Genomic DNA, 15,526 nt, shown 5'->3' with positions numbered 1-15,526 from the left:
ACAAGATCCGACATTAGATGTGATTCTGCGATCGGACAACATTTGCTATATAATCCTCAATGTGCTAAGAATTATACTGACAAGCAATTTAAGATTGTCAGTTGGGCTTGCAATGTGGTGCGTTTGCATGCACTGGAAGCTACATGTATTAATACACAGGGCCCTGTTCTTTGCAGACAGAAAGAACATGTACATACTCTGCCTGTTTCAACTAAACAAAATAAGTGACAGCCATTCGCTGACACATTCCTCAGGGCAATGCCTTGACTAATCAGGATCAAGTTACCTGGTTTAAATTTCAAACAATGCTTGGCAGTTCAGTGTTGGTCACCATCAGTGGCACATCCTCCTTGGCAATGCCACATGGCAACCAACCAGTACACTCTTAGCATACAGTATATATTGCTGTTTTCCCGCTTATATTGGTATTCTTGCGAGTGTCCTGATGAGTGCAAGACGAAAAGTTCAGACATGCTCTTCAGCAATTCCTATTTCTGCTCTGCTTTCTTCATGGATAGAATCTAGTGCAATAGAACATTTTAAAACAATCTTTTTCATGAATCTAATTGAAATACGAGCTTCAAAATGAACCCATATGTTTGTTCAATACCTGCACTTTATGCCTTGTCACAAAGAATCAGGTTTAGAATTCTCCAACTATCTTGATATTACTTCAGTGAAACTTTTGTAGTCATTTGGTAGGACAGAACTTGAATATTGCTGAAAAAAGAGACTTTTTTTGTCTTGTGTTCGTCAGGGCAATTTGCAAGAATACCAAATGTCAAAGGAACAACCATTTATACTGTGTGAGAAGAGGGTTCTGGTTGGTTGGAACCAGACTCTGGTAGAGGTGGTGTCATGGAGAATGCACAGTTTGATGTGACTGTGCATTCTGTGTGGCAACGGCTCTACCAATCAGAGTCCACTTGCTAACTAATCAGCACTCTCTTCTCTCTCTCTGAAATTGTTGTTCCCTTTACCTTTGCTATTCTTGTGAATTGTCCTGAAGAGTGCGAGACAAAATATTGTCTTTTTAAGCAGTAACCTTTTTACTTCAGCTAATTTCTGCTCCAAAGTGCAGTTGAGCTTGTGATTACTGATTAATTTGTTACTGTTCCATTATTTCGTGTGTGTTCTTAACCAACGCGTTTGATTTTAATGTAAATTATTCTAATAAGCTTAGATATGTAGTTAAAAGCAAAAAACCGCGGATGCTGGAAATCGAAAACAAAAACAAAAATACCTGGAAAAACTCAGCAGGTCTGGCAGCATCTGTGGAAGGGAGCACAGTTAATGTTTCGAGTCCGCATGACTCTTCAACAGAACTAAGGAAAATTAGAAAAGGGCTGAAATATAAGCTGGTTTTGGGGGGGAAGGGTTTGGGACAAGAGAGCTGGATAGAGGGCCAGCGATAGGTGGAGATAACGAAAAGATGTCACAGACAAAAGGACAAAGAGGTGTTGAAGGTGGTGATATTATCTAAAGGAATGTGCTAATTAAGGGTAGAAAGCAAGACAAGCAAGGTACAGATAGCCCTAGTGGGGATGGGGTGGGGTGAAGGAATCGAAAAAGGCTAAAAGGTGGAGATAAAACAATGGATGGAAATAACGTTTAAAAATAATGGAAATACGTGGGAAAAGAAAAATCTATATAAATTATTGGAAAAAATAAAACGGAGGGGGAAAATCAGAAAGGGGGGTGGGGATGGAGGAGAGAGTTCATGATCTAAAATTGTTGAACTTGATATTCAGTCCGGAAGGCTGTAAAGTGCCGAGTCGAAAGATGAGGTGCTGTTCCTTCAGTTTACGTTGAGCTTCACTGGAACAATGCAGCAAGCCAAGGACGGACATGTGGGCATGAGAGCAGGGTGAAATGGCAAGTAACAGGGAGTTCTGGGTAATGTTTGCGGACAGAACGAAGGTGTTCTGCAAAGTGGTCACCCAGTCTGCGTTTGGCCTCTCCAATGTAGAGGAAACCGCATTGGGAGCAATGAATGCAGTAGACTAAGTTGATGGAAGTACAAGTGAAATGCTGCTTCACTTGAAATGAGTGTTTGGGCCCTTGGACGGTGAGGAGAGGGGAAGTAGTTACATCTTCTGCGGTTGCATGGGAAGATACCGTGGGAGGGGTTGAGGTGCAGGGAGTGATGGACCAGAGTGTCCCGGAGGGAACGATCCCTATGGAATGCTGCCAGGGCGGGGTGAAGGGAAGATGTGTTTGGTGATGGCATCATGCTGGAGTTGGCGGAGGATGATCCTTTGAATGCGGAAGCTGGTGGGGTGATAAGTGAGTACAAGTGGGACCCTATCATGTTTCTGGGAGGGAGAAGAAGGTGAGGGCGGATGTGCGGGAGATGGGCCGGAAACGGTTGAGGGACCTCGGTTAAGGAAGAGGGAGGACATGTCAAAGGAACTGAGAGAATGGGATGGAGTCCTTAAAGGAAGCGGGGTGTGAGGAGCTGTAGTCGAGGTAGCTGTGGGAGTCGGTAGGCTTGTAATGGATATTGGTGGACAGTCTATCACCAGAAATTGAGACTGAGAGGTCAAGGAAGGGAAGGGAAATGTCAGAGATGGACCATGTGAAAATGATGGAGGGGTGGAAATTGGAAGCAAAATTAATAAATTTTTCCAGGGCCAGACGAGAGCATGAAGCAGCACCGAAGTAATCATCGATGTACCGGAGAAAGAGTTGTGGAAGGGGGCCGGAGTAGGATTGGAACAAGGAATGTTCCAGATACCCCATAAAGAGACAGGCATAGCTGGGGCCTATGCGGGTACCCATAGCCACACCTTTTATTTGGAGGAAGTGAGAGGAGTTGAAGGAGAAATTGTTCAGTGTGAGAAAAAGTTCAGCCAGATGGAGGAGAGTAGTGGTGGATGGGGATTGTTCGGGGCTCTGTTCGAGGAAGAAGCTAAGGGCTCTCAGGCCATCCTGGTGGGGGATGGAGGTGTAGAGGGATTGGACGTCCATGCTGAAGAGGCAGTTGGGGCCAGGGAACTGGAAATTTTTGATATGATGTAGGGTGTCAGAGGAATCATGGATGTAGGTGGGAAGGGACTGGACAAGAGAGAGAATGGAGTCAAGATAGCAAGAAATGAGTTCCGTGGGGCAGGAACAGCCTGACACGCTTGGTCTGCCGGGACAGCCCTGTTTGTGGATTTTGGGTAGGAGGTAGAAGCGGCCGTCCGAGGTTGGGAGACTATCAGGTTGGAAGCTGTGGAAGGAAGATCTCCAGAGGAGATGAGGTCAGTAACAGTCCTGGAGACAATGGCTTGATGTTCAGTGGTGGGGTCATGGTCCAGGGAGAGAGGTAGGAGGAAGTGTCTGCGGGTATGTAGTTAGCACTTTTGTTTCTTTGTGGCTTTGAAATACATACCATTAAATTGTGTGAATGAGTGTAAACTATCCACAGCATTCCATGCTTGCATTATGCATATAAACGACTCTGCTTCAAGTCAGCCGATTGTAAGCCATAGCATCTTCAGTATAACATAATATCTTGTCAGTGAAGGGAATTGTGTTTTCAAATGTGCTTTATTTTCGTAATCCTAGATCTATTTTTAAACTTTAATAATACTTTGGACCTTTACTCGAATCACGTAGTGATGCAGACTTCTTTGCCAATATGGTGGTAGATGCTGCTCATGCAGTAAAATTCACAGATGCCAGGGGCCAGGCTCGCTATCCAATCAAGGCTATAAATTTGCTGAAAGCACATGGACGGAGCCAGAGAGAGAGTCTCTTGGTGAATGGGTATGCACTTAATTGTACTGTTGGTTCCCAAGGTAAATATCAACAGCGTATAAGTTTGTTTTCTATGGTTAAATGAAATATCATTTTTAAATGTCAGTTATAATACCACTTGAGTATTTTCAGCAGAATGTCTGACACTGGGTCACTGGTTGGAGACAGGGCAGGACTTATCCTTCAGCAAATAGCAAAGCAAACATATTCTTAATTCACTCAGCACAGACTCTTTTAAGAGCTTCTATAGATTGCAGCAAGCAGGATTCAGTTGTTTCACCTGATGAAAGCACAGAATTACAAGAAGTAGTACATGGGAGATTGTTACTTGCTAATTGTCTATAAAATAAATTCCATTCACTTACAGCAGTGACCTCCTGTTCGGACAGAATTCCACATTGGCCCCGAACCCTCCCTCCGGTGCTGGTGCCCCGCAACATGAGCCGCCTCGGGGACATGCCCTCTGTGCCATTTGGCATGGCACGGAGGAGCTTTTTATACGGACTGCTGCTGCACACTTTCCATTTTCTCGCCCTTGTCCGCCGCCCGGACACGCCCTGGTGTGCCTTGTTGCCGTCCGGCGGCAGAGACCCCCGATGAGAGGCCCTCTACAGAGGTGTCCTCCCACTTTCTATCGGGGACCTGGGTTGGAGGGTGTTGCTTGCAGCAGTCCCTTATAATCGTAGAATGCATAGGTTCACGGACTCCCAGGACACCTGCCCTTTTTGCGGTCTTGTGGAGTCCGTGGACCATGCATATATAGGGTAGGCTGCACTCCCTTTTTAGTTACTTGAAAAACCTTTTATTAATGTTTTGTTTGCACTTCAGCCCCACGCTCCTGATCTATGGACACCCGGTGCGGAAGGGGGTCGGGAAGGAGGAGGACCTCCTTGTCAACCTGCTCCTGGGCCTGGCCAAGTTGGCTATTAACAGGTCCAGGCAGCGGGCGATCGACGGGGGAGTCCTGCCCGATTGTTTATCCCTCTTCCGTGGCTACGTTCGTGGCCGGGTGACCTTGGAGAAGGAGCACGCGGTTTCTGCTGGCACTCTCGAGGCCTTGCGTGCCCGGTGGGCACCGCGGGGACTGGGGTGTTTTATTGACCCCTTTAATCACGTTTTAATTTAAAGTTTGTAAGTTTCCTTTAAACTTTGTTCTTGGTTTTACAGCTGACCTGAATTAGGGGCTGTGCCTGAGTTATCCCAATTTTGTTAATTTGGTTTAATTGGTTTTAACTCGAAAGAGTTACAGCAGTGACCTCTAGGTTTGATCTTATGGGAGAATTCACCACCGTCTCCATTTTGGCCTAGAATAGCAGAATCATAAATAATGATGTACAATATACAGCCAGACTGGAGCTCACTAATGTTAATGTAAACAAGGAAGGTATTAGAAAAATTAAAGCTACTAAACAAACTCTGAGGACATGATGGTTTTCAAAGGATTTTAAAGGAATTAGGTGAGAAAATTATTGATACTTCAGCCACAATCTTCCAAACCCCTCTTGATTCAGGAATTGACCCTTTAGATTGAAAAATTGAACCTGTAACTCCATTATTTAAAAGGGTAAGAGGGCCAAACCATTAAATTATAGACCTGTTGGTCTTGTCTGTTATGGGAAAGTTAATTGAAATTTAGAATGAAACAGATTGAATAGTTAAAGAAATTTGGGCTGATTAAATGGTGAAAAAACTATGACATTAGATGCCCAAAGATTTAGGGGTCTGTATGTACAAATCTCTCAAATATAGCTGCGCAAATGAAATGCTAAGCTTTTAATCCCTGGAAAGCAGGAGACGAAGGTATAGAGAAGATTGATACAATTGAAATTTTTAGGATTTTAAAAGGAATTGATATGGTTAGTAAAGATAAACTTTTCTGCAAGTCCAGGAATCTAGGACAAATGGAGGTGTAACTTTAAGATCAGAGCCCGGCCATTCAAGTGAGATTTAGAAAATTCATTGTCATTGCTGGTCATTCAATCTAAACGATACTAACTACATCAACAATATATAACTTTTTACTTTTATTATATAATTATAAATTTTATAACATACGCATTTTTGTCCTAGGATCATAAATGAAAATAAATTAACTTTCCTTAACATTCTATACAATAACACTGACAACCCAAATATCCAGTTCTGCCTTTGTGCGCTTAGTCTGTGGCTTTTGCCAGGCGAATCAACTGCAGACCATTGAACATCATAGCCAACAATCCTCTTATCAGCTAAATAAGTTTGACCCCAGCTACTGCCCTAGCTAAGAACAGGTGGCAGTAACAACTACGTTTGAAACTGACTTAGTCTGTCAGCTGGAGTACCTGTGTGATTCTTCTGTCACATCTAAACCATTGAGGAAGCTTACGCACATTTTATTTTTTTTATTTATAATTAATTTGTTTTAAATTGTGATACACTTTTGAAATAGTTAACTTGAGATCTGAGTTCGGCTTTTTGTTCCGCCAGAATTCACTTTCCACATTATATTTTGAATTAATTCATTTGTTATAATTTAGTTTTATTTTAATTCAGTTGAGTTTAATTGAAATATTTTTGTTCTTAGGAATGACCAAAAGAATACTTAATGCAAAGATTGCATGTTTGGACTTCAGCTTGCAGAAGACAAAAATGAAGTTGGGTGTTCAAGTTGTCATCTCTGACCCAGAAAAATTGGACCAAATTAGACAGAGGTATGACAGGATTGAAGCTGGAATTGGAAGAAGATGCTCTTCCCTTTAATCAGTTGCTATTCTAGTTAATACTGAATTTGAAAAAAAAACTATTTTTGTTATTTTATCCTGAGATTGCAATTGAGAGCTTTTAGAGAGTTTAATTTTATCGTAATTGGAGTTTGGGGATTTCTCTCCTCCTCTCTGAACCCATTGCCCATGAGATCTACCTCCTCCTTGACCCTATTCCTATAAAATTGCTGGCCACCCAACTTCACTGTTGATGTCAGTGGTTCCTCCTCCCTCTTGCATACTTATCCAGCTCCTCATTAAATCTGTCAAAAGAAATTCTGTTTCAGAAAAAAACATCCTTGGCCTCCACTGTTGTTGCAAACTACTGTCCTCTCTCCCTTTCCTCTCAAGTGTTTGGAATGTTATTATCTCTAGAATCAATGTCTGTTTTTCGTGCAATTCTATTTGAACACACAAATTTCCCCTCCTATCCCAGCATTGAAACAGCCCTCCACAAAGTCACAAATTACATCCTGTGTGACTGTGTGGTGGACTTGGCACTCTTTACCCTAGTTGAGCTGTTTGTAACCACTGACAAGCTGACCACGCCTCTACACTCCAATGCCTCTCCACCATTGTCCAGCTGAATGGCCTGGCTTGGCTTCATTCCTATCTATTTAGTCATAGCCAGAAAATCTCCTGAAATGACTGCTTTTTTTGCTTCTGCACCATTACCTTCTAGAGTGACCCAAGGGGTGCCTGTTTCTCATTCACATGATGCCTTTTGGTGACATCAGGAAACACAATCTGGTTTCACAAGTACACTGATGGCGCCCAGTTCTACCTCACTGCCACTTCTCTTGGCCCCTCTGCTGCTCTGCTTTGTCGTGCTGCTTGCAGACATCCAATATTGGATGAGCAGAAATTGCTTCCTATTGAGGAAAACAAAAACATTGTCTTTGGTGCCTGCCACAAACTCCATTGCCTTGCCATGGACTCCAGCTCTCTCCCTGGCCACTCTGAGGCTAAACCAGAAGGTTTGAAATCTTGGCGTTTTCAGTTTGCAACCTATGTGACCCTGATCTGAGCTTCTGGCCCATATCCTCTTCATTGCCAAGACCGCCATCCACCTCTGATAATTGGCCGTCTCTGGCCCATGTCAGCTCACCTGATGCTGAAGCCCTTATCCATTCCTTTCTTATGCTTATTCCAAAGGTCTCCTGACTAGCTTCCCAAATTCCACCTTCCATAAACTTGAGCTCACCCAAAACTCTGCTGCCTATATTCTAACTTTCACCAATTCCAGTTCATCCATCACCCTGTGCCCATTGATGCCCCAATTTTATTTTACAGCTCCAATCCCAATCTTGTTTTTGTACCTTCCCTCCCTATTGATAGATGCAAGATGGGTAGTATAGGCATTTGAAAAGGAGAATAGCAATAAGTATATAAATATATAAATGTGTAGTATACTAAATATATAGTGTGTGTAAGTGCCCTTCATATTTTTGTTCGTAATATCACTTAAAGATCTAAAGTTTTAGATCTGTGAGATCAGATTTACAATGAACACACGCTAAACCAACTTTACCGCCCCACCTGAGATCACCTTACGCATCAAAAGCCCTCTGGGTGACTTAATTGTAATCATTCCTGTCATGTATATTTTTTGTAATCATTTTACCACCTTAGTATTCAATGTTGATTGTGGCTTTGATTTTCAGAGAGTCTGATATTACCAAAGAGCGAATCCATAAGATCTTGGCCACAGGTGCAAATGTCATCCTGACCACTGGTGGCATTGATGATATGTGTCTAAAATATTTTGTGGATGCGGGTGCCATGGCAGTACGCCGATGTCTGAAAAGGGACTTGAAACGAATTGCAAAGGCAAGTGGAGGTAAGTATAAAAATTTGACTTAAGTTTGGAATTGCATTGCCTCTACAGCACGGTAACAAATTGCATATACATCAAATCTGAAGTTCATCACCCTGAAACATTAGCTCAGTTTCTCTCTTCACAGATACGACCAGATCTGCTGCGTAGTTACAGCATTTTCTGTTTATGATTCATCATTCCAATATCAGCAGCACTTTGCTTTTGCACATACTTCGAAATGTGTTTTTTTTAACACTATTCCATTTTGAATAAGGGGCCTTTTTTCATTGATTATAATGAATATGCATTTAGTTTTGTGTAATTATACATTCTTTAAAGTATGGTCAAATATGCAGTTACAAAATCTTGGCAAAAACATTCCAGTCAGCAGCGATCCAAGAGCGATTGCTCCTGACTGCAAAGATGTTTGTGGCCCTACCATTTTCTGTCCTTGCAACGAGGTCTTCCTGATCTGGGACCTGCCTAGAGTAAGCATCTGGGTAAGTATCACACAATAGGTCCAAGTCTCTGATACTGACATTTTCGGAAGGACCTATTAGCACAAATCTCCCTATCGACAGGTTAAGCTTCCCATGCAATAACCACGTATAAGCATGGGTTGGGTCTTCTGAAGGGTCCGATACGCAACAGAAACGATCATCTCTACCTTTGAAGACTTGATGTGACAATATTAACATGTAATTGTGTACACCTATTATTTTGATTAAAGGAGTGTTTTGTTCCTTTTGATGGCACCATTTTATATTGGTGCATTAGATAAAGGCAGAGAAAAGTTCAGAGGCATTTATTTCACATTTTTACTCTTGTTTTGTTTGTAGCAACTATGTGTTCAACGCTGGCAAACTTAGAAGGAGAAGAGACTTTCGAAGCCTCCATGCTAGGCCAGGCTGAGGAAGTGGTTCAAGAAAGGATATGTGACGATGAACTGATACTGATTAAAAAGTAAGTGGGGGTGGGGGGTGAAATGTGTTTGCTTTGCCATCAATACTCTAGATTTTCTTTTTAAGGATTTGTTTAAGCCTTTTTTTAAAGTCTTCATTCACTTTGGACATTTTTTCTGCTCTTGAACATTTAGATTTGCAGGATTACTTCCTTGATGTTGCCCTTCTAATTAGCTTAGCAGCATTGGTTTATTGTAGGAGGTGGAGAGAAAAATTATTTGTACCAAGTAGTTTGAAGGTTTAAGTCTCAACTCCAGTGAAAGGAAAGGGTTTTAAGTGCATAATGAAATTTGTGCCAAAGTTTTGACAAAAATTAACAGAACTTTTGTCAGATGTCAGTTTGCTGCAGTAAACACTCATGAATTGTTTGGTTGCAGCATTACCAGCTGTAGCTTAGCTCCCTTTGGTGATTATTTGCTCTGGTCTAGTTTTTCTAGATTGGCTGCTCATGTTCTATCAATATAGTGGTGTGAGCCTGGAAAGTTAGTATTAAAGGCTTTTTTGTGTTTAGGCTTCATAGATGAGAAGAATATTGTCAACTGATCAGTAGCAAAAACCCTGAATAATTTTTGCTGTCTGTAGTTTGGAGTGAGGCCATTGTTACACTCTTGTCTGCCGATTGGTTGACTTGAATAAGAGCTCCCTAATGTGTAAGACTGTTACACAAAGTATTTCACAAACTAAATCACTGGGAGAATCCTTTTAGCCAACACCTTCAAGCAGGAAATGAACAGCCATGTTAATACTGTTAGGTTTACAGTTAAGCTGAACTTCAGGCTTTGAATATTTATGATTTATGGCTATATGATTAAGTTGATTGAATTGCACATTATCTGAAGATTTGTTTGCAATACATAGTGCTGAAATTCCCATTTATTTGCTGCTACACTTGCATCAGTAGTATAAGCAGTTATACGCATGGGATAGAGAATATTCAGTCTTTTGCAACTGAAAGACACTGCAGTTGTGTTTAACAGAGCATGGACTGTACAGAAATCCTATTATTTCAATCTTATTCACCATAGAATCTGTAGAGTAGCAGTGATGACATTTGCCTCTTGAATTCACATTATGCTTGGATTTTGATTTGGTTGCTATATTCCTGCTGTGTTAGCTGTACCAATGCAGATAAAATCTGTTGTATCAACCTAATCAAAAAAAATTCTTGAATCTCTTGAGTCAGTTTGTTTCTGACTTAGTTCATAGAATCATTTGCTAGGTACAGCGCAGAAGAAGGCCATTCAGCCTGCAGTGTCCATGCCAGCTTTCTGCAAGAGCAACTCAGCTGGTCTCACTCACCTACCTTTTCCCTGTAGCCCTGCAATCTTTCTCTCTTGAGGTAATTATCCTTTTTGAAAGCCATGATTGAATCTGCATCTACCACACTCTCAGGCAGTGCATTCCAGGTCCTAACTCCTTGCTGCTTAAGAATGTTTTTCTTCATGTTGCCTTTAGTTTTTTTGGTGTCCTATAGCTCCTTGTCCCTTCTGAGAACAGTTTCTCCCTATCCAGATCCCTCATAATTTTGAACACCTCCATCAAATCTCTTAACCTTCTCTAAGGAGAACATTCCCAGCTTCTCCAGTCTATCTGCGTAACTGAAATCCTTCGTCCCAGGATCCATTTTGTAAATCTTTGCTGCATCCTTTCTAATGCCTTCATATCCTTTTTGATGTGTTGTGCCCAGAATTCGACAATATTCCATTTGAGGCCAAACCAGTGTTTTATTGAGGTTCGCCATAACTTTGCTTTTGTTCTAGTCTGCCTCTATAAAAAGCCCTGGATCCCGTCCATATACTTTTATTAACTGCATTCTCGACCTCCTCTGCCACCTTCAACAATTTGTATACATTTACCCGCAGGTCTCTCTCCTGCTGCACCTCCTTTAGAATTGATCCTTTAGTTTATGTTGCCTCTCCTCATTCTTACCCCCAAGATGTATCACTCAAAGCCATTTTTGTTGCCCATTCAGATGTAGTGCATCTAGTGTTGAGCCAGTAAGCTGATTTGATGTCAAATTAATTACTTGGGGAATGGTTCGTTTGATTCCTGATCAAATTTAAATGATGTGCAGAGTATTGGCCTGCGTATGACCATTGGACAAGTATGTTGTCAGCCTTTGCTTTGGTTTCCCTTGTTGATTAGGCTTTTGATGCACATCCACCAGACTCATCAGTCTTTCATCCATCCTTGTTCCGAGGGTTGGCTGCACTATGATCAAACTTTCTCCAGTGAGTTCTATTCCCCCCATGCCCTCAATGCCTGTCCCATTGCGAGATCAGTCCAAGATATTATCCATCAATGCCATCTTGTGTACACACTTTCCAGGTGTTTTGCCATCTCTGTGCACACTTTCCAGGTGTTTTGCCTTGCATTCTCTCTATCCAAACACCCCTCTTTTTCACGTCATATGTCCAAAATACATGAGCTTCCTGAAATCACTGCCTCAAACAAATTTTGTCCCATCACCACTGAGTATTGGATGCCTGTTTACATCATGACCTGCTGCCATCAGATCAGGAGAGATGCTAATGGGAGATGGAGAGAGTTACAATTGTAGGGTTCACTATATTTAAAAAAAATAGATTTATTGGGTCTGAAACAAAAGCAGCTGGAAAAACTCAGCAAGTCTGGCAGCATCTGTGGAGAGGAAGACAGTTAACGTTTCGAGTACCTATGACTCTTCATCAGAAGATGGGTCTGAGCTGTGAACATGGAGTTTATAATTGGGTCTTATGAAATGTATGCTGCTTTCATTGCCCCAGTGATTTATGAGCAAGCGCATCCCATAACACCAGAAAAGATACTGGGTTTGATTTTTTTTTAGCCTGTACTTAATTAGCTTGTCTCAGCTGGGGGTGGTTTTTGGGACATTGTTGTCGCCTTGATGCCCCTGGGAATCCTAGGTTCCTGCTGTTCATTGATCCTTACTGGAAAACTAGAAACTGCATGTGAATGGATGTTGGGCAAGCTGAAATCAAAATTGATTGCAATGTCCTACAGAATTGAAGGGCCTAGTGTCTAGGTACTTGCATGAAAAATGATTATTTTGGGCAGGTGCCATTGAGACTGCGCTATTAAGGAAACGCGCTCTGGTCAGTGTGTCCAAGGGAAGGAAGAAATTGGTAAGATAGAAAATTATATTGTGCTGAATCTTCTTTCTGACGTGCAGGTGGTGGAGCTTGCACGTTAGCGCTTAAAATGTCATGCGCTGACATGTGCGGCATTGCAATGTTTCGGTCGGCGGGCGCGCTATGCAGTGCCACATGCACCCACCATTAATTAAAGGCCTTGTTAAGGCCATTAAGTGACCAATCAACCAGGATTTTGAGGGGCTCATGCGAACTCCGGCTCAGCGCACGGTCCCAACGGCCAGGCAGATAAGTGATTTTTTTTTTTCACAAACCTCATCCAGTGGCAGGATGAGGTTTGATTTCGGTTTTAAAATACTCTACTAAAGTTTTTGTGTACTTCATTAACATGTCCCGTCTCGTGTGACATTTTCACATAAGAGGTACATGTTAATGATTTTTTTTATTTTTCTACTTTTGAACTTTCACCACCTTTCAGCGATCTCCCTGAGGCACCACTTAGCCTCAGGGAGATGTGCGCTCTTTCGTGCACTCTTGCAGTTGGGAAACCTGGCCCCCCACCCCCCCCAGCACCCGCGTAAAATGGCGGCGGGGCCCGTTACAGCAGCGGCGATCGGCTACCCGCCTGCCGTCGAGTTGGTCGGGCCCACCCGCCCATCGAGGTCAAAATTCTGCCCATTGTGTGTGTTTGGGAAATAGTCATATTCCTTATGTATGCATAAAGATCAAGCTCTTAAGAGGATTTCTTCTTGCTGCTCATACGTGAGGCTTTGAGGTGCAGGAGAATGAAGCATCATCTTTCAGCATTCTACTTGCAGAATAAAGCTTCCTTACTCTTCGTGAAGTTTAAAGCTACCCTGTACTACCATCAGTTTGATCTTTTACCCTGCATACTTTTGGCCTTTCTGAGACATCATTTTTTCACCATTGTGTATTCTAAAACCGCACCCTGCTTGAACAAAAATGGGCATTTCTTAAGCTACGGAGATACTAAATTAAGTGACTTAAGATTTAAAAAAAAAAGCCTGGAAATACCCCTTATCCTAACTTGTACCATATCCTGCTCACCATTGCCGATCTATATCTACTCCCAGTTTGGCAATGCCTGTTTTAAAATTCTCATCCTTGTGTTCAAATCCTTCCATGGTCTTGTCTCTCCCTATATCTGAAATGCCATCCTGCTTTACAACATTTCAATCCTCGTGTCTTGTGCACTCCAGTTTCTATCATTGGCACCTATCTTCAGCTGCCTAGTTGGTAAGCTCTGGAATTCCCTCCTAACCCTCTCCTTCTTAAAATGCCCTTTGACTAAACTTTTGATCACCTGTCCTATTATGTCCTTTTGTAGCTCAGTGTCAGATTTGTTTAGGCAACTGTTCCTGTGAATAACCTTAGGACATTCAAGTTTCATATAAAAGCAAATTAATTTTTGTTATTGTAAAACTAAATTCTCAAGTGCATGCAGTGTTAGAAATCATGACTCCTGCCTGTCATTAAGCTTGATTACCTCAGGTTTAAAATGAGTTGAACCTTTTGTTGTTCATTAAGACATGCTAGCATTTTGATGTGGCTTTTTCACCTTTTTTTTAAGCACAAAGGCCCGAACTTCTGCTTCCATCATCCTGCGTGGAGCAAATGATTTCATGTGTGATGAGATGGAGCGTTCCCTCCATGATGCACTCAGTGTGGTGAAGAGAGTCCTGGAATCCAAGTCGTTAGTACCAGGTGGTGGTGCTGTGGAAGCTGCACTCTCCATCTACTTGGAGAACTACGCAACTAGTTTGGTATGAGTCTAATTTGGATATTTCTGCAAAAAGGGCTGATTTTTCTAAATATGTTTTCCTTCCTGGTAATTTAAATTGTTTATTTAAGCCCTGTTTTCATGGTGTCCTTGGCCCATACTAAAGCTCAGGAACTGTAACTTTTGTTGACCAAATGTTAACACCCTTGGCAACTTAAACTCTCAAGTGAGGGTATTGAGTGGTCCCTGCATTTATATCTGAAAATACAACCTTTAATTGTTCAAGCAAAAGATCATGACAACCAAATGTGTTGCAGGAATAAATTAATCATGGTTGAATGTGGTGGGGGATTGAGAAGGTAAGCTGAGATTTAGGTAGAAGACTTTTTTATTTCTATCACAGCAAACACTCCGCTCAAGATGGTGGGGTATTTTAAAAAAAGTCTGCCTTGTGCAATACATTAGCCGTAACTGATTATTGTGCCTATTTAGTTGTAATATTGAGAAGAAGTTGTCATGAAGAATGTCTAATGTAGTTGAAAATTTTTTTGCCTTTCAGGGATCACGTGAGCAGCTTGCAATTGCTGAATTTGCCCGAGCCTTGTTGGTTATTCCAAAGACTCTGGCAGTAAATGCAGCTCAGGATTCCACAGACCTGGTTGCTAAACTCCGTGCATTCCACAACGAAGCCCAGGTAAACCCCGAGCGCAAAAATCTCAAATGGTAAGTACATTTCTTTGTTACAGATATTTTGTGCTGTTAGCCACAGCTTTTGTTTTATACTGCTGGTGATTTACTGGTTACCACAGTGAAAGGATATCTATTCATCACTTTTTTGCAAAATCCTCAGAGCTGGTTGCATGGCTCCCTGGGCTGGCAATACGTGGATTCACTTTCACCCATCCAAACATCTTGATTTTCTAGTATCATCTGGGTAGCTGTTCTTGTGTTGTGTATTCACAATGGTGGGGAAATAATGTTCTGCTTCAGAGGATTTAAGAAACTCATGCAAGAATTCCCAAAGTCTAAGTTCAGAATACTAATGGAAAAGCAGGAATAGGTAGGAAAGTATTTGAACAAACGGACATATACAAAAACGCAAATTTACTTGGAAGTATTCGAAGTCTGAATTTTTAAAACCCAACTTGCAATTTAATAGGGAATTTCAGGATATTGACCCAATGACAATGAGATCAGGGTGGTGCACTTGAAAATTATAGTGTTCCTCCTAGGTAACATCAGGGTCGGAATGGAGAACTGGGTGGCCAATTTTGCTATTTATCTTTGATAATGGACGTTCATTCCTTGCCAGATTGATTTGTTTCTGGCAATTAAGACCTTGTGGAAACATTTTTAGCCTGAGGTTTAGGCCCTCATAACAAGCTTGGGCTACTTCAAAGTGGAAGAGGAGGGTGGTAATGATGACT

At 41.7% G+C, this 15,526-nt stretch overlaps 1 protein-coding gene across 1 annotated transcript in view; it reads left to right on the top strand.

The window, feature by feature from the left end:
* The window catches only part of tcp1 (t-complex 1), a 49,526-nt gene that overhangs the window by 22,477 nt on the left and 11,523 nt on the right, over positions 1-15,526 (top strand). The window contains exons 6-11 of the mRNA XM_041175486.1: positions 3,604-3,785; positions 6,308-6,434; positions 8,150-8,325; positions 9,144-9,267; positions 13,950-14,142; positions 14,659-14,822. Of these exons, the coding sequence (XP_041031420.1) occupies positions 3,604-3,785; positions 6,308-6,434; positions 8,150-8,325; positions 9,144-9,267; positions 13,950-14,142; positions 14,659-14,822 (966 nt within the window). The remainder of the gene's footprint in view (positions 1-3,603; positions 3,786-6,307; positions 6,435-8,149; positions 8,326-9,143; positions 9,268-13,949; positions 14,143-14,658; positions 14,823-15,526) is intronic.

Source organism: Carcharodon carcharias, chromosome 2 (genome assembly GCF_017639515.1).
Source record: "Carcharodon carcharias isolate sCarCar2 chromosome 2, sCarCar2.pri, whole genome shotgun sequence".
Taxonomy (NCBI): Eukaryota; Metazoa; Chordata; class Chondrichthyes; order Lamniformes; family Lamnidae; genus Carcharodon; species Carcharodon carcharias.
This window is presented reverse-complemented; position numbering and strand designations above follow the sequence as displayed.